At 35.7% G+C, this 26,995-nt stretch overlaps 1 protein-coding gene across 2 annotated transcripts in view; it reads left to right on the top strand.

The window, feature by feature from the left end:
* KIF18A (kinesin family member 18A) overlaps positions 1-8,903 on the top strand; it is an 83,048-nt gene extending 74,145 nt beyond the window's left edge. For both annotated transcript variants that reach the window (XM_043580849.1, XM_043580850.1), the window contains 2 exons: positions 4,527-4,636; positions 8,246-8,903. In XM_043580849.1, the coding sequence (XP_043436784.1) occupies positions 4,527-4,636; positions 8,246-8,328 (193 nt within the window). In that variant the 3' untranslated portion in view covers positions 8,329-8,903. The remainder of the gene's footprint in view (positions 1-4,526; positions 4,637-8,245) is intronic.
* Positions 8,904-26,995: the final 18,092 nt, after the last annotated feature.

Below are 26,995 nucleotides of genomic sequence, written 5' to 3'. Positions count from 1 at the left end.
CTGTAGGAGTAGGGCAAACTGGAGATAGACCAGTTCTTAAAAGCCTGAAACAGACCTTACAACAACTCAGTCTCTTTTTGGATCAGAGTGATCTAATTCTGTCCTGCCTGCTTGCCAGAAGAAATTAATTTCTGGAGAAGTATACCTAGAGCATATACAGGTTTTTGGTTTGTTTGTTTTACATGTTTAGCACTTAAGCAAAAATCACCAAGTATTCCAGGAGACAGGACCAAATGACTGAAAACTAAAGATCCATAAGTGATACAGATATTAAAATTATCAGGGACTTTAAAAATTTAACTGTGATTAAGTTCAACAAAACAGTGACAATTTCCAAAAGAACTGTATTGTATTAAAATGAATCAAATGAATATTCTAGAACTGAAGAATGAAAATCTACTGAATTTAAGAATAAATAAGTAATAAAAAAATTTTTTTTAATAGATTAGACACAGCAGAAGAGAGTTTAGTGAACTGGAAGACAGATTGACAGAAAACTATCTAAACCAATGTGCAAAAGGATAAGATAGAAAATATGGAAAAGAGTGAAAAAGACATATGGGACACAATTAGATCTAACATGTGTGTATTTTGAGTCCCAGAAAGAAATGAGAAAAAGAATGGGGAAAACAGTGTTTGAGGAGATACTGGCTAATAATTCTCCCAAACTGACAAAAGATAACTAATCACAGATTCAAGAAGCACTGCAAACCACAAACAGCATTAATACTACAAGAAACATATCTAGTTACATAGCAATAAAACAACTAAAAATCAAAGACAAGGAAAAAATCTTAAATATACTGAATTATAGGACACAAAGTCCATTTTGTAGTCTTTATATCCCACGACACTGAATGCAATGACAAGATTGTAGTAAATGGTTATATTATAAAATGACTGAATTGCTTTATCTCTTTTTCTTTGACATGTGATTATGAGGAAGAGTATAAGATCCTAAGATAGGAGAACTCTTTTTAAGTTTACTGTTTTCCACCATGAACCTCTTATCATCTGGGCTAGTGTAAACAAATTTACAAATAGTCTGTTTGTGCCACATAGAGTATTACCTCATTAGCATATTTAAGATCTGTCCTTTCCCTTCCAAAGTATAGCAGAACCTTGGAACATAGATTTAAGATTCATGGATTGATTTTTCTAGAATGTCTTTATCCATAACGTTTAAATTTCTGTATTTTGCTGTGGCACAAATTTGAATGATGCAATTTGTCTGGCTCCTGTATGAGTATCAATCATTTAATGAGTTAGCCTAGCTAACCATCATGTTTCATCCATCTTATCACTAATTTTCATTGCGTCAATTGTGTTATTCTTTCTGCTATTTAGTGTTGGAATTTTTGGTTCTTGTGGTTCTTCACTGATAGCATGCTCTTTTGTGTTAACTAAGATGTAGCAAAAGTTTATAGCTAATTATCATTTCAAAATGTTTGCATCATTATCAAAATCAAATGAGTTTTCAAGAAATGTCCAGGTATGAAAATTATATTTAGAGTGGTTTTAGATGAATTAAAGAGCTTCCACATGAGCAGCTAATATTGCGAAATAATATTAAAGGACATATGAAGAAAGTAAGATTTCTCATAGCCTATTAATTGCTCTATTACATTCCCTCTGGTACCAATAATTAGATCCTGCCATTAACTAAGGTTAAAAGAGATTAATGCTAGAAATGTACATAATTACTTTTTTTCTTTTTTAATCTTCCTTTTCCCCAATTAAGCCTACATGAGTTTGAGAGTAATAAACTCTGGTATTTTCCACTTAGCATATTTTCCATTTTATGTACATATTTAGGTGTGTATGTGTATTCTAATGTGGTTTCTAAAAATGAAGAAGGGAAGGCTCCATATGTATAGTTATTTTAATTATTTTGTACCAGTTTTTCTCTCTGAAAAAAAAAAAATTACAGTCCAAAAAGCACTGGATATTCTAAAAACTTATGAAACTCAACTTTTTAGTTACTGCTTAAATTGAGAATATGAAATTTTGAATCATTTCAGATTATTTAATACCACTGTAGCACACTGATTTAACTATAAATCAACCTATCAAATGTAATATATACATATGTAAAATTGTACTTATAAATTATACTAATCAGAGTTTTGGAGGTTTGTTTGCTTTGTGTTTATTTGGTTAGTTGGTTTTTTCTTTGTTTCACAATCTAGCTTAGCACCCAGAAATGAGTCTCACATTCATAATACATTTTTGGTTTGTTTTGAAAGACATCTAGGGGTGCCTGGGTGGCCCAGTTGGTTAAGCGTCCAACTCTAGATCTTGGCTCAGGTCATGATCTCACAGTTTGTGGGCTCGAGCCTGCATCAGACTCTGCATGGACAGCACAAAGCCTGCTTGGAATCCTCTCTCACTCTCTCTCTCTTTCCCTCCCCTGCTCTCTATTTCTCAAAAAAAAAAAAAATAAACCATAATAAAATTCTGAAAGACATCTAATGAATCCAACTAGAACCTATCTCAACTGAAAGAATATGAGATGCATTATGTTAACATAATGCAGAAACATACTACTTTTATAAGGGACAGGGGTTAAATCTTTACTTTCATTAATAGTTGTAACAGTATATTTGACACATAACCAGAAGAGTTATTAAATTTCTTCTCAATATAGTCTTTAACATAATTTGAATTTTCACTCATACCAATTTTAAGTCTTTTTATTTTGTGATCCAACATAAATCTAAAATAAATTTATAACATGAATGTTAAACATTTTGTTAGTGGACTGTTTTATCTAAATCCTAAAAAACTGTTTGCAGGTATTTTACTTATATATAAATATATAACTTATTTTTTATTTCATTCCTCGAAATATGAAGATTCTTTCAGATAGATTTATTCGAAAGCCTAATTTTCAAGTAAAAACAATTTATGAGTAAAAACAGAGGTCCTAGAACCAAAGTGAAAAATTGTACCACATAATAATAAAGGTAATTTTAAGATATTGTTAGGAAAACTAACTCTTATCAAAAGTAACCCATGACATTGATCTCTATACTTGAAATAACCAAATGACCAAAAAAGAATTTTTGCCTTAGACAGCGGATACATATATTATCCAAAAAGGGCAGTTAGTACCCCAAACAGAATTATAGTAACTTAGTTTATTTAGCACCATTTAGAAATGGAGAATTTCTACAACCAAATTTGTTTGCTTTCATAATACTAGTACTTTTTTGTTAGCATTCTGAGTAGATATAATTTATATTCTTGAACAGAGTAGGCAAAATTACATTTGGAGTACCATAATTACTTTTCTCACAGGCTCTAGAAAAATTGAGGTACATGGGTTGATTTATTTTTGCCAGCACTCAGTGTGCTCATGCCTGTTTTTCTTTCCTATCATGGTAAGTTGCCATTTCTGACCACTGTCAGTTACCATACAACTGATCCATCTTCTCCCTATTCCACAAACACACCCACATCAGTTTACTATTTGGTTAGAGCAAGCTGTTGCCATAACAGGGAAGCCCCCAAGTGTTAATGCAACCCACATTCAAATTAGTATCAACTTGTAAAATGGCATATGATATCTTTTTTAATCAGCAACTCCCTAAATTAGCTTATTTGAATCAGTATGAAGGGGGGATGTTTATCCTTCACTGGATCCCAACCCTGCCTGTTAAAACTTGATCCTCTTTGGATTAAGAAGGATTGGATTGCTATTTTTCAGGACCCAGATCAAACTCCTCTTATCCACAATCTTTCAGTTGTTTTGTTTTTTCTACTTTTAAAATCAGGAACCTACAGCTCCTTATAGTTTAAAAACCTACAGCACTGTTTTTTGCTTTACCTTGTATTATTTTGTGTATTTGTCTTATTTGTCCCCCACTCCCCATAAATTCATTATGTAAGTTTTCAGGACAGGGGTTATTAATGCCTAACTTATTTGTATATCCTGTAACATGAGGCCATAGTAGTAGGTGTTTAGTCATAATATGTCACCTCAAATTGAGTTAGAAATTTGACCCTTTAAAAATTTTTTAAGATAAAACAAATGAAAATAAGCCATTCTTTTCATTTCAGTTTCTATAATTGTAGTAATCAGAGAGAGATTCTCAGTCTATTACCATACTTCGATATAAAAACAAGGTTTCCAAAAATCTCACTTGTTTATATTCTCCAGATTAAGGTTCATGCTCCAAATGTATAATATGAACTTGGTTTTTAACCTCTTGCAGGGTGCTCTTTATCTATACACTTGGAATAATAGAGTTTGCTTATATTCTAGCAGGGCACTCTGAAAATATTTTGTTACAGACTTGTTACATATACCTACAGACATAATCTCCAACTTGAGTAAACATCATTAAAATCACTACATTTCCCTATGGGCAAAAATGTGTTTAGTACCTCCAATTTTATGGAATTTTGCAATTTAACTGTTTTATTATTTCACCTTCTCTTTAATCTTTATTGCATGTAGAATATGTATTAGAACTTCAAATATAAAAAATGCTTTACTAAAATAAATTTTTTTTTCCCTCAAGTTCTGCATCAAATACTTCATTAACTGCGGAGGTAAATTCTGGATTTGCCAAACGTGTTCGACAAGATAATGCAAGTGATAAGCACTTACAAGAAAACAGACCAACAGCAGGTATGTCTCAGCTCTTAATTTGAGATTTAATAACATGATTGCCAAACATATGTATAGTACATTTTTTTTTACAGTGTTCTCATAAGAATCTCCTTTTATCTTACCCATTACATTTACTACATGGTAAGTGTGACTTTCCATGTTACAGATAAGAAAATTTAAGACACAAAATAGAAAACACTTACCTGAGATCACACAGATATTTCATGGTGGAGCCAGACTTCTAACTCAGTATTCTTTACACCCATACTGCAGAAGAATTCATAAATAATTTAAGTAATAATTGAAATAATTAGCTAAATGTATTATTTAATAAGTTAATGATTAACTGTATTTTACAGTTTACTTGAAATTTATTAGCTTATTATTTTTAATAATTTGGCCTCTGAATCATTAGTGTAATTATTGCCAGGCTTCAATCTGTATCTAGTTACAGTCATATTGTAAACCACATTAGCAAGTTGCAAAAGATGCTGATGGAGACAGCTACATCTTCTCAATTGCATATGGCAGTGACATGAATCTGTAATAACAAAACCACATCTTTGGTAAAAGTAGAGGTAGTAGCACAAACCAGCATCTGGGCGTTGGTGTCCAGACCTTTGTCTCTCTGACACTGTAATTCATAAGACTTCATTTAGGAAGTATTTCTTTACTATGCACTGACTATATGCTAGGTTCTGTGACAGATAGCAAGATCTTTAAGACCCAGTTTGGTTTCTTCCCTAAAGTAACTTGTAATTATGGTGCTTGGAATTTAAAGGGGTTTCATGAGATAATGAGGGTTTCTAAGAATAACATGAAAACTTTTTTTTTTCCCCTGTCAATCCTCTTTATTAGAGTAATACAAAATCTCTCAATAGCTTTGCCGAACTGTATCGATAAACCCTTACTTTTTGTGGTAGCCAGTGGCATCTTTAAGTTCAGTGGAAATGTCTTTAATGAAAATTTTAAAAATCAAAAAAGTCCTGAAATGTAAAATTTACTACAATTAGTTGGTTAGCATGCCAAACTTAATAATGTTTAAAAATGTGTATGTGCAATTAGTATAGATATATATTGCCCCATTGGTCTCCTGAAAAATTTCCCCAGGAAATCATAATTTACAACTAAATAATTTATGATATTTCTCAAATAGAGATTTGGTTTTCCTAATATGCTTATTTCCTAAGAGTGGTATAAAAATGCATTAAATATCTCATGTATAAAGAGAGGTGAATTAAAAAATTCTACAGATGGCACAAAAACAGACACATAGACCAATGGAATAGAATAGAAACCCCAGAACTAGACCCACAAACATATGGCCAACTCATCTTTGACAAAGCAGGAAAGAACATTCAATGGAAAAAAGACAGCCTCTTTAACAAATGGTGCTGGGAGAACTGGACAGCAACATGCAGAAGGTTGAAACTAGACCACTTTCTCACACCATTCACAAAAATAAACTCAAAATGGATAAAGGACCTAAATGTGAGACAGGAAACCATCAAAACCTTAGAGGAGAAAGCAGGAAAAGACGTCTCTGACCTCAGCCGTAGCAATCTCTTACTCGACACATCCCCAAAGGCAAGGGAATTAAAAGCAAAAGTGAATTACTGGGACCTTATGAAGATAAAAAGCTTCTGCACAGCAAAGGAAACAACCAACAAAACTAAAAGGCAACCAACGGAATGGGAAAAGATATTCGCAAATGACATATCGGACAAAGGGCTAGTATCCAAAATCTATAAAGAGCTCACCAAACTCCACACCCGAAAAACAAATAACCCAGTGAAGAAATGGGCAGAAAACATGAATAGACACTTCTCTAAAGAAGACATCCGGATGGCCAACAGGCACATGAAAAGATGTTCAGCGTCGCTCCTTATCAGGGAAATACAAATCAAAACCACACTCAGGTATCACCTCACGCCAGTCAGAGTGGCCAAAATGAACAACTCAGGAGACTATAGATGCTGGAGAGGATGTGGAGAAACGGGAACCCTCTTGCACTGTTGGTGGGAATGCAAATTGGTGCAGCCGCTCTGGAAAGCAGTGTGGAGGTTCCTCAGAAAATTAAAAATAGACCTACCCTATGACCCAGCAATAGCACTGCTAGGAATTTATCCAAGGGATACAGGAGCACTGATGCATAGGGCCACTTGTACCCCAATGTTCATAGCAGCACTCTCAACAATAGCCAAATTATGGAAAGAGCCTAAATGTCCATCAACTGATGAATGGATAAAGAAATTGTGGTTTATATACACAATGGAGTACTACGTGGCAATGAGAAAAAATGAAATATGGCCTTTTGTAGCAACGTGGATGGAACTGGAGAGTGTGATGCTAAGTGAAATAAGCCATACAGAGAAAGACAGATACCATATGGTTTCACTCTTATGTGGATCCTGAGAAACTTAACAGGAACCCATGGGGGAGGGGAAGGAAAAAAAAAAAGAGGTTAGAATGGGAGAGAGCCAAAGCATAAGAGACTCTTAAAAACTGAGAACAAACTGAGGGTTGATGGGGGGTGGGAGGGAGGAGAGGGTGGGTGATGGGTATTGAGGAGGGCACCTTTTGGGATGAGCACTGGGTGTTGTATGGAAACCAATTTGTCAATAAATTTCATATATTAAAAAAAAAAAAAGAAAAGAAAAAAAAAATTCTACAGAGAAGAATGTAGGAGTTGATACTAAACTGCAGTGCTTGCCAGAGCAAAGAGGAGCTAAAGCTAAGTTAAAAGATTATGTGTTATTAAGGATAATGGAGTACTTAGAAAGAAGTATTGGTTTAAGGGGCAGTAATAGTTTATGTGTATTAGGATAGCCAAGTGAAAATGCCCAAATACACATGAGAAATTACTAGAAAAGTAAGAGAGAACTAGAGCTGCCTTTCCTAGAATATGTTTATCTGAGTTTTCCAACTAACAATGTACAAATAAAAAAACAAAGGAACATCAGTGGGAAAGAAGGTAACTGCTATTTACTGAGAAATAAGAGTGTCAAGAGACTACGTGCCCCTGAAACTAAAACCTAATGTGACCAGGAAAATGGATAAGAGATTAGGCTGATCCGTAAAGAAGTCAGTGGCACTGTTTTTAACGGCTTGGTTGAGCAGTCATGGTGAAGGCTTATGAAGAACCAGAGGAATGGACATTTGAGAGGTGGCAGGAAAAGGAATAAGGGCTATGGGATCAGGATTAGCACTTAGGGAAGTACTAGATGCAAATTATACTCTTAAATAGGAAAAATATGAAAGTTTAAAAGTCTTAGGGAAGTAATCCCAAAGAACGAGGGGAAAAAATGATGCAAAAAAGAAAGAGAGCAATGCTTGTAGAATAGTTGAAAAAGAACAAAAGTAAATGTAGTGGTTTATTCAGTGATATTACTTGATACCTGTCAAACTCAGTTGACAACTGATTTCCTATTTTTAAATGAATGTTGTTAATGTTTCTTTCATGTCATGTTTTAAATCATGTTAGTTAACAACTATGAATTTTAAAAATAAATTTTTCTTATTTGGTTATAATTTTTAACAAATTTTTATACGTTGAATGAAAAGTGAAAATTATTTTTGAATGATACTTTTACCATATTTATATGTCTTTTTTTTTTTCCTTTCTAGACTATAAAAGAAACATCCATAAAGTAAAGGCAAACATGGTTAGAAAATTTGGAAGAAGTATTTCAAAAGGAAGTCTAAGATAAGTCACTTCAAAATCAAGGAAAACGAAATTGACACGTCTCCTTTTAAAAAGATTTGTTGCCAGTGCCCTTTCAGGAACTTATTTAAAACCTTTGAAAGAAGACCATCTTAAATAAAGCTCAGTTTACCCTAATTACTTTAACAAGCAGAAGATGAAGTTCTTTCTGTTTTATTCTTTTGTATTCTAAGCAAATATGAAATTTCAACAGAAAAAGTTATGGTTTAATAAAGTTACTAACATATTTGTTACCCTTTGAGATCCCTAAGTCAGCATGGTGGCAGATCAGTGTTACTATGCTACAAGTTGATTAGGACATTTTAGAAAATAATAGTGAGTTACATTATCCTTACTGTTTGTTTTAAAATGAGAATTTAGAAGTGATAAAATTATGGCACAGGATATGTTTGGTCTTACATTATTTTAATCACATGTGACTTTACTTTCCAGAAATACTTTGATGTACAAATGTACATATGTGTGCCCATAAAGTTGTTGTAAAGATTATTTAAGTAGTCTTCATGAATAAAATACTAATATTGTTCCTTGCTACTCGGTATATTAAAGATGTAGATTTTACAATGTTGGCTTTTCTGTCTTATTACCACCCCTTACACACTTTAAACTATCATTTTGTGTAACATGTGAATTTTGTAGATTTGTATTTCAATTTAGATCAAGGTATATGGCAGTAGCAGCAAGTCTGAAAATAATCCATAGATTCCTTAATGATAGTGAGACAATGTTTTTAATCATTCCTTCTCCTATAGGAAATATATGGAGCTGCAATTAATCATATTGTTCACTTGCCGTGTTTGACCTGTTCATCTTCTGAGTGCAACAAATATTTGATCAAGCACATTTTTAATTTTATGTGGCCTGGGAACTGTTCCACCAGAACAAACAACCACTTAACAACCAGTTGAAACATCTTAGGACCTTTAATTTAGTCATGTTTTTCAACTTAAAATCTGGTGGGAGAGTATGAGATGGAATAATAATCTTTCAGGTTCCTCCCAACTCTGGGTCTGCAATTCCATATTTATAAATGTGCACACAGGATCTGTCATAGCAAGAGCCACCCATGCAATTTCTTTGGGGTCCCTTTGACATTAAGCCTTTAGTTGTGTTGCCTATTTACCAGTCACTTTCGCCTGTTTTCCTTTCCATCTGTCTTAGGAAATTATGTGTTTCAAAAAAAAAAACACATCCTTTTACTAGGTAATGATGAATAGCTAGCAGGATTCAGTGACCACACCTCATGGTCCACCTCATACCATAAGATGTGAGTGATTATTTTTTCCCCCATCTCCCCTCCTCCCCACTCTGGCAACCACTAGTTTGTTCTCTGTATTTATGAGTCTATTTCTGCTTTGTTTGTTTGTTCGTTTGTTTTCTTTTATAGATTCCACATATAAGCGAAATCATATGGTATTCGTGTTTCTTTGTGTGACTTACCACAATACCCTCTAGGTCCATCCATGTTGAAATGACAAGATCTCGTTTTTGTATGGCTGAATATGAGTGAATTATTTTCTTATATGCCATTTTTATAAGCTAGAGGTTTTGCCTTCTATAAAAATTAATAATAATGTATTTGCGATACAACCATGTTAAGGAGAAAGTAGTGGGAAGAAATCATAATGATTATGAGGAAAGAAAGCTGTTGACTATATGAATACAGAGAAACTACATGCATTTAAACTAGAACAAGAATGCTATTCAGTAAGTCACTGTGAAATAATTTTTTTTATTATCATTTTAGAGAGAGAGTAAGCAGTGCAGGGGCAGAAAGAGAGAATCTTAAGCAGGGTCCACACATGGAGCCCAACACAGGGCTCTGAGCCCACGACCCTGGGATCATGACCTGAGCTGAAATCAAGAGTCAGGTGCTCAACTGACTAAGCCACCCAGGCGTGCCTGGAAAACAATTTTTTTTTTTTTAATTTTTTTTTCAACGTTTTTTATTTATTTTTGGGACAGAGAGAAACAGAGCATGAATGGGGGAGGGGCAGAGAGAGAGGGAGACACAGAATCAGAAACAGGCTCCAGGCTCCGAGCCATCAGCCCAGAGCCCGACGCGGGGCTCGAACTCACAGACCGCGAGATCGTGACCTGGCTGAAGTCGGACGCTTAACCGACTGCGCCACCCAGGCGCCCCTGGAAAACAATTTTTAAATGAACTTTATTCATGTAAAAAGGAGACTAATCATTGGTATATAGCTCAGTGAATTTTCACAAAATGAACACATCCATGTAACCAGTACTTAGATCAAGGAAGTGAAAATTATCTATATCTCCAAAAGCCTCCCTTGTATCCCACCTTCCTATAAAGGTAACCACTATTCTAACACTATAGACAGATTTTAACTAAAATAATTTATTTTTATTAAAAAATAATATCTTGTTTGAAAAAGTGACATGAACTATAGACCGTAAAAATGTGTTCCCTCCTCATCCCTTACCAATATCATCCCAGTTGTAACCACTGCTAATAATTTAGGTACCCCACCGGGTCATTTCCAAACCTGTATGCTTGGTTTTATACAAAACTTGTATCATGCTGTATATTGTTTTGCAGTTGGCTTTTTTATTCATATCTGAAAGCAGCATGGCCATCTATGTCAAATTTTTAAGTGTGAATTTTTTAAGTACTGCTATCGCAAATAGACTGCTCTTAGTATCAGCTGACAACAAATAATTTATATGTGACAAATCAAAGATCAGAGAGGAACCTCGATGATGCTCAGTCTCTTTTGACTAACACTGAACATGGTTTCTGAGAATAAGTTGGATTACTCAGTATTATTTGTAGATGAGTGTCCAAAGGATGGTCCACACACATGACTCACCTTGGATATTCTACTAAGAGAAGGGTGTTGTGTAAAAGAAGAGTGGGAAACAGAGTCTCTTGGGACATTGATCATGCACGTTGACAATGTAAACCCTGAAGTCTTGCCATCCAGCATCTTATTTGATTTAATCCAGTAATTCTTAAATTCCTTTCAAACCTCAAACTTATTAAAAATGTTTAAGTGAGGATAAGGCAGTGAACCCTTATATAATCCTAACACTGAATCCATTTATCAAAATTTTCCACATTTGCCTGTAGTATCCCTTTTATCATTTGATTTTGTGGGGTTTTTTTCGCTTTGTACACCCTAGACATTTTCTTTCACCTTTATATACTGTTCATGAATCTCTAAAAAAAAAATGGCCATTTTTTATTTAAATATAAAAATGTATCTTTTTATTAAAGCACTCCTAGTAATATCTCTAAGAATGTACTTTAAACAATAATGTTCTAGGGGCATCTAGGTGGCTCAATCCATTAAACACCCAACTCTTTTTTTTTTTTTTTAATTTTTTTTTTTTCAACGTTTTTTATTTATTTTTGGGACAGAGAGAGACAGAGCATGAACGGGGGAGGGTCAGAGAGAGGGAGACACAGAATCGGAAACAGGCTCCAGGCTCCGAGCCATCAGCCCAGAGCCTGACGCGGGGCTCGAACTCCCGGACCGCGAGATCGTGACCTGGCTGAAGTCAGACGCTTAACCGACTGCGCCACCCAGGCGCCCCTTAACACCCAACTCTTGATTTCAGCTTAGGTTATGATCTCATGGTTTGTGAGATCAAGCCTTGCGTAGGGCTCTGTGCTGACAGCATAGCCTGTTTGGGATTCTCTCTCCCTCTCTGACTCTGCCTCTCCCATTCTTGCATGTGTGCTCGCTCGCTCTCTCTCTCTCAAAATAAATATTTAAAAAATAGTGTTTTAGATTAAAAATCTCTATAAAGTTAACAGGGTTAGAAAACAGAGTTTTATGGTAGGGATTTACTAGTTTCAAATAACCTCTTTTGACATGTTAGTGCTAAATCCACCAATCTTTTTCATTCATTCGTTTTTGTAGAGTAACATTTTTTAAAAAGTAAGTTTATGTTATGATTTCCTACTTTTTAAAATTAGCTGGGGAACTTGTTCTTATGTGCCTGGATATTGTGTTAACTGTGTACATGCTAAATACACACCTGGTATGTATTCCTAAAAATCACCACTGCTGTGCAGAACTATGCAGTAAAACCACAGAGCTTATAGGGAAAATGGGTTAGGGGACACAACACTCAAAAGCTTTGTCATTGACACAATAAAACAAAGACTGGAAGCTAATATCAACAGTAGCCCAGCTTCACACATTAAATGTTTAAGAAATGTATTAATGAATAAATAAATATGGCACTTTGCTTTGAAAAACAAGTTAAGTTTGCCTGTAAAAGAGGGTGTCGAAGGGTTGTAGCTTGTACAAGTTAATGTAAAATAATGGAAGGAGGGTGATCCAAAGTTAGATGGACATTTATAAGATCAGATGTGGATAGCCATGGCTCCTCGTTCTTGTGAGGTGTGTGCATTTTATGTACTCCTACATGGCTTGGTTCAGCCGGATGCAGTGTTTTGTGTTCACCTAGTGTTTCATATGGATGAAATAACACAAACACGAAATGCACATTATGCTCAAATTGTTTCCCCTGATCTCTCAATGGTGCTGGAGCAAACTCATGTGTTTTCAAAACAGTTAAAGCAGAACTATACATATAAATACTGAGTTTATTATTAATAATCAGAAGAATTAGTATTTATGAGAAATGTATTTTATTTTAAATTATCCTTTGGTTCTTTCACATTTAAATAACTTAGAAATATCTAAGATAACTGCTCAATTAGAGCTTTGGTGTTGTTAGAGATACAGATTCTAGAATCGACATTTTAACCCTTACTTGAGAGAATTCCAGTCACAAGTCTTCTGAAGTATCCCATCCTTGGGAAGGAGCCATCAATCAATACCTTTTAATAATAGTCACATTGGGGGGGGGGGGGGCTCTTATCATGTGCTAAGTGCTTTAAATGCAATTTTCATTTATTCTTCACAACAAACTTAAAATAGATGAAACAGGGGCACCTGTGTGGCTCAGTCGGTTAAGCATGGGACTTCAGCTCAGGTCACAATCTCAGTTTGTGGGTTTGAGCCCCACATCCGGCTGTATGCTGATAGCTCAGAGCCTGGAGCCTGCTTCAGATTCTGTGCCTCCCTCTCTCTGTGCCCTTCCCCCACTCGCACTCTCTCTCCCTCTCAAAAATAAACATTTAAAAAATAATAATAGTAAAAGAAAATAGATGATAAGATCCACAGCCCCTCATACACAGTTCTAAAACTTCATAGGTTTTGAAAATTACTAGAAGTTTTTTGTTTCTGTAATTTTGGGCAGTAAAACCTGAGTTCCGCTAATGTGAAACTAATGAGAGTATTTATCCCACTTAGAGTGAACATTCAAAGTTTTCAGGGGCGCATGGGTGGCTCTGTCAGTTTAGGCGCCCAATTCTTGATTTCATCTCAGGTCATGATCTCACGATCCCTGAGATTGAGCCCTGCATCCAACTCGCATGGACAGCACAGAGCCTGCTTGGGATTCTCTCTCTCCCTCTCTCTCTGCCCCTCCCCCCTCCTTCTCTCTCTGCGCGCGCTCTCTCTCTCTCAAAATAAACATTTTTAAAAAACTCAAAGGTTTTACTACAGAATGTTACTGATTATGGAGTGTTGTCCTAGATCCCATTGAGGGTGTTGTATCAGCAAGTATGTGTACTATATTGCCTTTCCGAAACAAAGAATTTTGAATTCCCGAACTCCTAGCCCCAACTATTTCAGACGATGTATATCTATTTTTCTGCTTAAAAAGGAGAGAAGACAATTAGAAAATTTTATTAATTTGCCAAAAAAAAAATCCCACAACTAAATGGTAGCAGAATTGGGATTTTGAACTAAGATTGGTATAAAAGGGTTGCTGTTAACCCTAGACAGTAAACATTACCTTCATCTACAGTGGAGCTAATATTCTACATATGGATAACTGTACAAAAAGTATCTACTACAGAAAACCAGTTCCACTCCCATGGTCACCTGTGATGAGGTAATTTAATTTGTGGATGAAGGTCAGCAAATTGATTATACTACAGATTTGGTGGAAGTTTATTCAATGCATTTTATAATTATAAAATCATAATTTATAAGTAAATTATATTTATCTCATATTGTTTACATGAAAACAAAAACAATTTAAAGTATTATTAAAATATTATTAACAAAAGTCTATAGTATCACTGAAGACATTCACAAATCGTATGGATTGATTATTCAGTCAATTGCATATTCACAAATTGCTCCTGAGGTTTTGGCCACTATTCAAGGTAAGATATGTTACAAAATCACTGGTTTATATCCTGAATCTTTTTGTGTTAAGATTCTGTATTCAAAGTCTGAAGACACCACTTGGACACTAATACAAAATATAGTATGTGTTTTAAGAATAAGCACAGAAAAATAGTTCTTTAAATGTATAGGTAGAGTACTAAGTTCTCCCTCTCCTGTAACTTCCCTCAAAAGACAGTAGTTGACAGATAGTCCATACTTCTCAGAGTGAACATCATTTAACAAACCACTCAAGCCCCGCAAATGGCAAATTCTGCATAACACTATAGGGATTAGTCTGTCAAGTTAAGAGCTGTCAGGAAAGGTTAGTTCTGAGATATTTCTATCACGTATGTGTCTGTATACCTAAAGCAGATATAAGACAAAATAAGCCAGGAGTTATAATTTAAAAAATATTTATTCTCATACTTTCAAACAGATGGAAGGTGAAAGATGTCTGTTTGGTATAATTAAGAAGATTAGTGACATGAGAGGAAAACAGTTCTATGATCAGGACTTTGTCCTCAGCCTCATTTCTCATCCCTGCAGAATGTTCTTACCTTCTGCAAACCACTTCTCAAAAACGAAATGCTGGGAATCCTTTCTACCATCCCCTGCACACATCCCTTTCCCATTCTCCCTTTATACAACTATTCCAGAATCACATGTTAAAATGTATATATATATATATATTACTCTCTCCTGTTTTTCCCAGTAGCAATTAATAACGTAGGTTCTTAATCCCCACCCTAATTCTCACTGTTCAAAATGCTATTTGAAAATGTTCCTTTTCCAAGTATATTGCCACTCTGAATTCTTCATATCAAATAAAACAAATCTACTCAAGCTGAGTCTGAAAGATCACCACCTGACTGCCATTATGTTTTCCTCTTTGCCTGATTCCTTTGCTTTCTCCAAACAAGTCTGCCAGTTTTTTCTACCTCCGCATTCAATTTCAAGCTGAACTATGTTGTTAGTCCCCGATTAGCTCTGCCCCCACAGTTTGAAGAGAATCTCCTCACTCAGAGTACATCTCTGACAACCAGCAACCCTCTTTCTGTCTTTTGCTACAGAGCACTACCTAAAATGGCCCCAACTCAAAAAAGTCTCCAGCTACCACTGAGCTTAATAGATAATCACAGTGGGGTTTTGCCAATAAAAAAAGGTATTTTCCAGGTTTGAGAGCATAAGTGGGTATTTTTAAATCCTGGAATCAGTGTTAGAGGGCTTCTACTTTTTTTTTTCCCCAAAACTTCAATTTAACCTATTTCAGCTATTCCATCATTTTACCTATAAAAGTTTAGTTTTCTGTATGATTTAGAGACCATGGGGAATTTGTAGTTTTTTGTTAACTTCACTTACATTGCAATTTGAGATTCATTTTGCCCTACATCTTATCATGTTTCTGGTAGATCTTTAGCTAGTTACTAAATTCTATTCAGTCTTTTTACCCTTAACTCTTCTCCCCCACCCCCAAAAAAATACATGCAATTTAAACCTGTAGCCACTCTTCATTATACTTTATCAATATTCAAATATTAGATTTTCAAGTATTTATATATATCCACAGAGCTATCACTGTGACATTTTAATAGGATAGTAGAAATCTGTATTTTGCCTGGCCCAGCCTAACATGAGTTTGATAAAACCATCTCAGTTTTTCTTTGGGAAACCACTCTTCCTCAGTGAGGTCCTAATGTAGCTATTTCTGTGCATGTGTGTGCACACACGCAAGCACACACACACACTCTCCCAGCCCACCGTGACCAGTCAATGTAGTCCCTCTTCTTGGCAACAATGATCTGTTCCAAGAAGACATCTTGGAGTCTTCCCTAAAAATGGAGAATTTGTTTTCTTCCCGGGTTACTATTGGATCGTGTAAGCATAGATCTCTGACATCTTCCCCAGCTTCATGGAGAAAGCTGTCAGCAGAATGAAGTCAACACAGAAAGGTGAGCAGAACTGAAAAAAGGAGAGAGAGAGAGAGAGCAAGCGCCTGGTGACATTGCTTGAGCTCCCATTTTTTTTGATTATTTTTTTTAATGTTTATTTAATTTTGAGAGAGAGCATGAGCAGGGGAGGGGCAGAGAGAGAGAGGGAGACACAAAATCCAAAGCAAGCTCCAGGCTCTGAGCTGTCAGCACAGAGCCTGACTCAAGGCTCCAACTCACAAACCGCAAGATCATGACCTGAACGGAAGTCCGGCCCTTAACCAACTGAGCCACCTGGGCCCCCCGATTGAGCTCCTTAATCCAGGTTTGCCTGAAAGTAGATTCAACTTCTGGACTATCCTATTCCATAAACCAGTGTATTCCCTTTGTCAGTTGAGCCACTTTTTCTTTTTTTTTTTTTTTTTTTTTTTTTTTTTTACTTTTTAAGATCTAGATTCACATGAAGTTGCAAAAATGGTACAGAGACGTCCTGTGTCCTCTTCATCCAGTTTAAGTACAGCATAATATCAAAACCAAGAAATAGATGTTGGTACAGTATGTGTGAATAGTTCTAGGCCATTTTATCACATGTATTTTCATTTAACCACCACTGCAATCACCACCAAGACCTCCCTTATGTTACCCCTTTATAGTCAAACCCACCCTTCATCCCTTACCCTTGGCCATCACTAATCTGTTCTCCATCTCTAAAATTTGATCATTTTGAAAATATTATATAAATGAAAATCAAACAGTATGTGATCTTTTCAGATTGGCTTTTTTCACTCTTTTAATGTCCTTCGGAGTCACTCAAGTTGCATATATCAATAGTTTATTTCTTTTTTATTGCTGAATAGTATCCCATGATGTGGATATGGATATACCATAATGTGTTTAACCATTCATTTCTTGAAGGATATTTTGGTTGTTCCAGTTTGGGGCTGTTAAAATTAGAACTGCTATAAACTATTTGCATACAGGTTTTTGTGTGTTGAGTCACTTTTAATTTTCGATCACTTGCATCTAAAAGAGTTTTGAGTAATAGAAGCAGAAAATGACAGAAGAGTATAGGAAGAAAATTTTTTTCCATCTTTACATATTCCTTTATTGCCCATAAATTAGGAATTTTATCCAACATTTTCTTCTCTCTGAATGGAAATAGAGAAGCTTCTTTCCTCCACCTTCCTATTTTTACTTTCTCAAAGAGAATAGATTTATCTAACCTGGGATAGTAAAATCCCAATGCCCATTGTTCTACATTGCTCTACTGGGTTGAGTTAAACTGTAGAATGTTATTACTCTATTTCATGTGTAGCCTGGCCTCTTGCTATATTCTCTTGAATCTCTTCTTGCATTCTCTTGGCTTGTGCTTTCCCAGACTTTATTTCCATGTAGTAAACAGCCAGGATTGGGACACAAGCCGGGAGCCTCGCTGTCCTCCAGCATTTCTATTCTTGCTCATTCGCATTCCAGGAGCATTGCATAGCCTATGTCCCTGAGGAGCTAGGTGGGTATAAGAATTCCAAGATAGGGGCGCCTGGGTGGCACAGTCGGTTAAGCGTCCGACTTCAGCCAGATCACGATCTTGCGGTCTGTGAGTTCGAGCCCCGCGTCGGGCTCTGGGCTGATGGCTCAGAGCCTGGAGCCTGTTTCTGATTCTGTGTCTCCCCCTCTCTCTGCCCCTCCCCCGTTCATGCTCTGTCTCTCTCTGTCCCAAAAATAAATAAACGTTGAAAATTAAAAAAAAAAAAAAAAAAAAAAGAATTCCAAGATATAAACTAGGGGGGAAGTGATAGAAAGCTCTATACTCTATTAGTAGCCCCATCCAGATCTCATGTCTACCTCTTAATTGGTTTTGAGCCTAGAGAAGAGATGTGAGAGATTAGTTTTTCCCAAATTTCCCAATATAAGATGCTTATATATATTTTAAGAAGTATTATATGACTTCTCAAAGATATTGCCACACTTAAGTGCTTTCCACAATTAAATTGAAATTTTTTTATTGCATCATGGTGATCACTTAAATTCTAATCTGTTTATGTTCACTCTACCCCTTCTCTCCCCCATATATAACATATATATGTGTGTGTGTGTATATATATATACATACACACACACACTTCAAACATGGTCCTCAATTCCTGAATTAAATCACTCCTATGCACAACTGACCCATAACTGTATTATTCAACTCCACTTGACTCCATCTCTTGAGTACCTATTCTCAACTTTTCATCCTCAGTTCAAACACATTTACTCACCTTTATTGTTGTGATGAGGGCTGCCACTCTTCACATTTTTTTACATTACTGAAATAAATTTACAATGTTTCCATCTTGTCCTCATATGCTTTTTTTTTCTTTTTTAAAGCCAAGGATTGATAGCAACAAAGCTTGCCTTTCTGTACCTGACCATCACTGGCACATGAGCCTCAAAGCTGAGAGGAGATACAAGGTATCAAAAAGAGATATGCATGATGGGAAAAGGTAGACCATCTATTGGTTATTAGAGTAACAAAAGCCATCTTTCACACAAATTTTTTCAAAATTAGCATTTGACTCTGAGCAGATGCTTCTACCAAAGTCCTCTATTTGGTTCTTAGTTCGATAAAGCTACCCTGAGTATACCAGAGTATAAATCTTTCAAGCAATTGGGCACTTCCACTACTGAAAGCCCAAAGTTCATGATCTTAGTTCTTGCTTTCAAAGCCTCCAATGAAAGAGGATTCCCTCTTGCTTATGTTTTTTTCTTTTTTTTTTTTTTAATGTTTTCTATTTTTAAGAAGTAACCAAGTCTAATTTAGTTCTGTGTGGTACCCAGACAGCCACAGGGACTCTCTTAAATATTTTAATGATCTTGAATTGAAGAAATGTGCTGTTACTATTCTCCATTTCCTGGCAAGATTTAAAGGACAAGCCTCGAGGGGTGTCTGGGTGGCTCAGTCAGTTGGGTGACCGACTTCAGCTCAGGTCACAATCTCATCTGTGGGTTCGAGCCCCGCGTCAGTCTCTGTGCTGACAGCTCAGAGCCTGGAGCCTGCTTCAGATTCTGTGTCACCCACTCTCTCTTCTCCTCTCCAGCTTGTGTTCTATCAAAAATGAATAAACACTAAAAAGAATAAAAAATAAATACAGGGCAAGCTTTGAGAACTAATTGAACTAAATGAACTCCATGCAGGTGAATTTTAATGCTTCTTTTTCACCAACATAATACTTTTTGATTCCTGTAACAGTGATGTTCCCTGAGAGACTGCTTCCTTATGACTACAAGTTTAATTTTGTCGGCAGTGTAGTGTAATGAACTTTTGGTTGTATTTGGTAGTCATCATGACTCTCTAGATCAACCCATGCTCCCTCCCAAAAAAGAAATGATGGGTAACAATTCGTGATATGAAACATCTTTTGTAGGTATTGGGTAGATTTCATCATCTTTCTTTCCCACTATTGGAAGTTAATTTTTAACTAAGAGTGGTGGGAAGTGATGGCTGTCAGAATTAGTTGGAACTCATTTCAAAATTCTCCATCTGTCAGTAGTTCAGCATCATTGCTCATAGGCCCAAGATGATACAGTTGATTGCATTGAAATGACATTTCCAGGTGAAACTCATTTACAAAAGTAAACTAATTCCCAGCAATGACCTTAATGACCATTAGAGAGTCCCTCATCAACCAAAAGTAAGCTGAAAAGGGGCGATGAGTGCAATCGTTCATTTGGCATGAACCAGACATGAAAATTTTCTAGTTTTTTTCCCCAATTCATTTAATGCTCATTTAGAAATACACACCCAAAAGGACTTGATATTTAATTCTTTTATAAACTGTAAACACATCACAGTGGTATTTGGATATCTTACAGACTTTGTCTGTAAACAGAAGTTGCTTCAAGGCATATTCCAGATACTTGCTGGTACAAAATTTTAGATGCTTAACAAGTTCTTCAAATGAATGCCAATAATTTTTAACATTTGGATATGGAAAGCACATTTGGTACAATGAATGTAAAAATGTTTTCCTTTTATAGTGGCCATTGTAAAGGCTATCTATAGAATTCAAGATAAATCCTGAACTATAGGTAGTTTCATGATACCTTGAAATCTATCTCTATCTGAAACGTATTTTAAATTAAAATTCAAGATTCTACATCCTAACATATCATCTAATGCCAGATGGAATGTAACATAATATTGCACAACTTAGCATGACTCAGCAATCCAAGTGGCTTGGATTTAGAATATTTCTCAATTAGAAGTATCATTAGAAAGAAAAATGCTGGGGTTGGGGGAAGGGAGAAAACCTGTTCCTGAGTAACCAATTCTTCAGACTATCATATTGATGAAGGCAGTTGTAACATTAGCACACATGTAGCAAAATGGGCCCTTTGTATTCAAACATGTCTATTTGTGAAGGGGCCAATTAGCCTATCCACAGGTGTACATTAAGAAGCATTCATAACTGGTTGAAATGTCAATTAGAAGAAATCATTGATGCAAACATGAAACTACCTGTTCCTTAGATGAAAACAAAAAGCTGAGTAGAAAATATCCACTGTAAATATTCATGAGGCCAACTTTGAAACCTTAGATTTGCCATTTTAAAATTAACTTATTTGTAAAAGGTTCAGAAATGTCATTTAGGTTTATTTCACCTAACTATAATCAGAGCCATAGTCTAATAGGTTTGTATAGCCATAAACATTGGGCAGAACCCAGTGACTTATTTGTGAGTAAACTTGCATTTCTTGGTAATGAGCTGTTTCTATTTAGAGTAGGGAAACCAAGAAAGAAATTATTTCACTTAAAATGAATAAATCAGTATTTCATATTCCACTGCACTTTAGTTATGTGATGCTCATAGCAATAAGACTCGAAGCTGTATGAAATTCAAGATCATGTCACTTTTGTTCACCTTGTACATAACCCAGTACTTGGTTTGGTGTTTTCCTGTGCTCAAGAACTCCAATGGGAGGCCCTATCATGGTTCATGTTTGGCATTTCCCAGAGGGATGCAAACTGCTTAATTTAGGAGAACACAATTCCAACACTGTCTGTACAAATGGCACAACAATTTTTTTTTTAACCAGCAATTAAAAAGTGATTTATTTCTTACAATTATCTCTTAAAATATGTTCTGACTTCTCTGGAGTGGCCTGGGTCATATGTTCTATATCTCTCAGGTAGTGAGTGAGTCATATAACCTGAGAGGTGTATGCCATTTTTCCCTCTGTGTGGGCAGAGGGATAGATGGCTATGCCATTCTCGGCAAGGCTCTCATTTGAGCCCTAAATACTGCAATTTTTAATAATAACTTCTGTTGAAATTTTTAAAAATTACTTTTAACATATTGGACTCGTCTATAATGCCAAGATAAGTGATTGCCTGGAATTATAACTGTAATTGTTTACAGGCTATTTTTAGCTAAAAGTATTATTTTCTTTTGCTGTATTGGAACTCATACTACACATTTAGTACACAGCTTTTATTAATCCTGTGTAAATTTACCACTTCAATATGTTTGAACATCTAGGTTTTGTACTATAGTTTCATTTTCTTTACCTACTGACTCATAAAGAAAAAAAAATCACATTTTATATGTAAGTGAAATGTTTCATTTTTGAGTAGGAATTGGATAAAACTACTATTATCTCTGTCTGACAAAATCCCAATCAGAATTAAGGAACCGGGGTGCTCTGGCTATTTGAATTTGAGATTTAACGGTTTAAAAGAAGTTTCTGATTTAAAACTTTTTTTTTGATTTTGACACTCATTGTTGAAAAGTGGTATTAGAACCTTAGAGTAAGAAAGAATATTAGGAGTTCCTCCTCTAACCTTCCACACAATGCTAGAATCCTTAGCTATGGTGTTGCTGCCTCTTCCTGAAAATTTTAATGGTTAAGAAATCAATCTCTTTGCAAGAGAGCATACTCTATGAATGGAATACTTTGTTAGAAAGTTCTTTTTTTTTTAAATTTTTTGTTAATGTTTATTTGTTTTTGACAGAGAGAGAGAGAGAGACAGAGCATGAGTGGGGGAGGGGCAGAGAGAAAGGGAGACACAGGATCGGAAGCAGGCTCCAGGCTCTGAGCTGTCAGCACAGAGCCTGACACGGGGCTGGAACTCACAGACCTCAAGATCATGAGCTGATCCAAAGTCGGATGCTCAACCAACTGAGCCACCCAGGTACCCCTGTTAGAAAGTTCTAATTTATGTTGAATTCAATTTGGCCCATTGAAACTTTGGTCCATTGGTTCTAGTCCTGTTATTGGAAGCAATAAAGGTATACCCTTTCCTCCCATGTTACCACTTATATATAATGTAAAATCTGCTGTGCAGTATCATTAACCATTATTGCAAGTACTTGATAACACCACTGTGAAACATCCAGTTCCTAATCACTTGTGTATGCTGTGTCAGTCAAAAATGCCTTCAGCTGCAAGGAAGAGTACCCAAGTACAAAAGCTTAAGGAATGAGGATGTACTTCCTCTCCTAGCTAGAAATCTAAAGATAACTAATTGCTAATGTTTGTTCAGCAGTTGAGCAATGCTCAGGAATGTTCTCTCTGCAATCCTCTAGGTCTTTCTTGTCATTTCCTATGCTCAAGGCACGAAGAAAAGGAAAGTGCAAGGTTTTCCCCAGATGCATCTCTCTTTTTCTCAAGAAAGCAACAAAAGCTTTCCCAGAAAGACTCCAACCAGACTTGTATGGTCTATTTACCATTTTGTTTCCAGCCCTTAACAGAATGTGGCACCCAGAAAGCAATCACTAAATGTTATGAAATTAATACATGAATGAATGTCTTACATCAGCATCATCATGTGTATAAAACACTGGCCTTAGAGGAATCCAGACCAGAGGGGGGATAAATATAAAATCAAGACACAATGCAATCCAAAAGCTCTCACTCCTCTCTGAAAGAGAAAAGAAAACAACCAGAAGGAAGAAACTAAAGGGAAACCTGTTTAAATGCTATTTCTTGCTTGCTAGGAATTTCAGTCTGACAAAAGGGGCTCTCATGATACACATTTGATGACACTTGTCTTCAAATAATAGTAAACGTAAAATAAATGATCAATACGTTGTTGTTGTGGAGACTTTCCTGTTGAAATCTCAAAACATAAAGAAAATAAATAAATAAATATTACCAGGGAGGAAAAAGACCTGGGAACTTGTTAGAAATGGAAAATCTCAAGCCTCACCCCAGCCCTCCTAAATCAAAAACTGTATTTTAATAAGATCCCCAGGCAATCTGTAATATGTACTCTTTCCATCCTTTCTTCCTCCACCATCAATTTTTCTTCATTATATATATGATTATACTACATTATTATTATTATTATATTAAACTATATAATATTATATAACATGTTCTTTTACACAAACCAACTAAGGACTCTCAATGTTATTACTATAGTTACATAGAAATCATGTGTACAGAACTAAGTAGTATGACTTTATCCAAGGTGAAGGAAATGTAATACTCTACATTGGAGTTGACACTACTCCCATTTGGGGCATTACTTGACACCTTGAGCCAGATTGTTCTTTGATATAGAGGGCTGTCCTGTTCGTTGTAGGATGGTGAGCAGCATTTCTGGCCTCTACTCACTAGATGCCAGTAGCAATCCCCACGCCAGTTGTGGAAACCAAAAATGTTCCCAGACATTGCCAGATTTTCCTAGGGAGCAAAGTTGTCCCCTGTTGAGAAACAATAGTCCGCAAGAAGACCTTGCCCTTTGATAGAAAATCTTCCAAACAGCTTCCCTTCATTTTTTTTCTAGCTCTTCCTTTACTTCTTAGTTTATATCCAACCACTAGTAAACCAACTATTAGTAAACCAACTATTTACTATAATCCATGTATTTTTATTTACATGATGTGGTTTCTATTTTGCTATTGTACCTCCTTGAATAATTTTTTTTTTTAAGTAAAGAGTGTGTGGAAGGCAAACTTTCAGACTTCTTCCTAGTCCCAAAATGTCTCAATTTGGCTCTTACTACTGATTACTGGTTTGGCTGAGTATTCAGAATTCTGTATTCAGTATCCTTTCCACCCAGAACTCATGCAGTGTTGCTAGTGTGATGTCTGATACCAACATTATCATTATTCCTTATGTATTTGTGTAAATATATCTCACTATTGTTTGAATTATATGAAATTGCCAATATTTGACCATTTTTCCTACAAACCAATAATTTCATATGGTTCAATCTAATATTTGCTTTCTGTTTGTCTGCTTGTTCTATTAGGCTTCTCTTTCCCTTTTGGTCTCCTTCCTTTGGATTATTTTTTATTACATTTTTCTTCATCAGTTTGGATGCATATATTCCTTTACTATTAGTGATTTCACTAGAAATTACAACATGCATCACTGACTTACCAAAGTCTAATGGTCCTTGGTATTTTACCTCTTCCCAGACTAAACAAAGATCATCACACACTTTTGCTCCTTTTACCCCCTTCTCACTTATGTGTTTTCGTTTCCTTGTGAATTTGTTCTGTATCTTATCTCTCAGACAAAATTCTTATTATAATATACAATGTTTATTTAGATTTATTCCCATCATTTTCCATTTTAGTTGTTTTTTTTCTCTCTTTTTTTAAAGTTCATTTAATTATTTTGAGAGAGAAAACACAAGGGGAGGGACAGAGAGAGAGAGAGAAAAAGAGAGAGAGAGGGAATCCCAAGCAAGCTCTGCACTGTCAATACAGTGCCTGACACAGGGCTTGGACTCACAAACCATAAGATAATAACCTGAGCCAAAACCAAGAGTTGTATGCTCAATTGACTGAGCCACCCAGGTGCTCCCATTTTTGTTGCTTTTCATTCCTCTTGTATCTTCTTTTATTAGACAGAATTCCTTTTAATAGACAGAATTGTGTTATATATCATTGCTCATACCTGTATTAATCAGGATTCTCCAGAGAAACAGAACAAGTAGGATGCATTTGTGGGGAAATGGAGGGATAGGATCGGTGAGTGTATATATAAGTAGATGGACAGATAAATTTATTTTAGGGAATTGGCTATGTGTTTATGGAGGCTTGCGAGTCTAAAATCTGATGACAGAGGCTAGCAAACTGAAGAATCTGAAAAGAGTTATAGTTCGAGTCCTAAGGCAGTCTCCTGGAGAATTCCTTCTTATGTGGGGGAGGCCAGCCTTTTGTTCTATTCAGACTTTCAGTGTTTTGTGTGAGGCCCACCAACATTATGGAGGACAATCTGCTTTACTCCAAAGTATAACCTTTATTCAAATCTTACCTAAAAAACACCCTCAGAGAAACGTCCAGAATAATGTTTGACCAGATATCTGGACACTGTGGCCCAGCCAAGTTGACACACAAAACTAACCATTGCAATACCCAACAAGGAAAACATAAGCAAAATAAACTACCTACACAGGTATTCCTAAAATTTTTTTCCCATAAAGAATCTAAGTCTTCTGAATCACTTTTTGGCTACTCTGCATCCATAGCTTTTCCTCAAAGATTCCATTAAGGAACTAAAAGCCATTAGTGATGGGCTCCTAATCTGGTTTTGAAATTATATAGAACTAGCCTACCAGTGACTTCTCTTTGGAAAATGTCATTAAACATGCCTGTGTGATCTCCTTCATCCTCTTCCCATAACCATTTGTTTTCTAGCAAGTGGAAAGAGTGTCCCACTACTGTCTCAGGGATTTTCCTCCAAGTTTTTGTTTGCACTTTTGCTATTCACATATGCACAGGCAATGATAATAGATAACAGTTGTCTAGCTTCAGTAAAAGTAGGAGGCTATCAGTTATCAGATAAATCCTGGTCTCAGAAAAGATAAAATGTACTAGAAAAATGCATCACAGTGAAATATTTGATAATTGATCATCTCTGCATTTTCTCTCTCTCCTCTCCTAGGACTCAAGTTAAATGCATACTAAACCTATTCATTTAAGTATCTCTCTCCCATACTTTCCATCCTTTCACTGCTGCCAAATTGAACTTTTGGGCCCTAACCTTTCATTATTTTTCAGTTTGAGCATTTCTAGCTGATTCTGTTACAAATAAGTGCTGTCCCAATTTTTATAGTTTACAATTACTTGCTGTCATTTTTGTCTTCTATCTCCAGGAGTTTTTCAGGTATTGTTTTGCACTTACATTTTATGAAAGGACAGAGGGCTTTTTATAAGTGACTGAACACACTTTGTAGAAAAAGAAGTATATTGTGTGACTTGCAACTATATACAGTATACTGTAAATGGACAGAACAGATCGTAAAGGATCAATGATGGATTCTGCTATCAGTTTCCTGATCTTCTCTGACAAGGTGGTAGAGAATAATGGTTACAAGCAAAGCCAGTTGGACAGATGTGTGTTTGAGTTCCGGCCATGAACTTTTGGGTGGTTCCTTTACTTCTCTGAGTCTATGTTTATTCATATAATTAAGATAATCACAGTAGTGATCTAAAAAGCTTGTCTGGGATCAGGTTACAGTAAATACGGATCGAGTCTGTAGACTAACATGGCACCTGGCATG

This window comes from Prionailurus bengalensis, chromosome D1 (genome assembly GCF_016509475.1).
Source record: "Prionailurus bengalensis isolate Pbe53 chromosome D1, Fcat_Pben_1.1_paternal_pri, whole genome shotgun sequence".
Lineage (NCBI taxonomy): Eukaryota > Metazoa > Chordata > Mammalia > Carnivora > Felidae > Prionailurus > Prionailurus bengalensis.
Note: the sequence above shows the minus strand (reverse complement) of the source record. Positions and strands in the feature narration are given on the sequence as shown.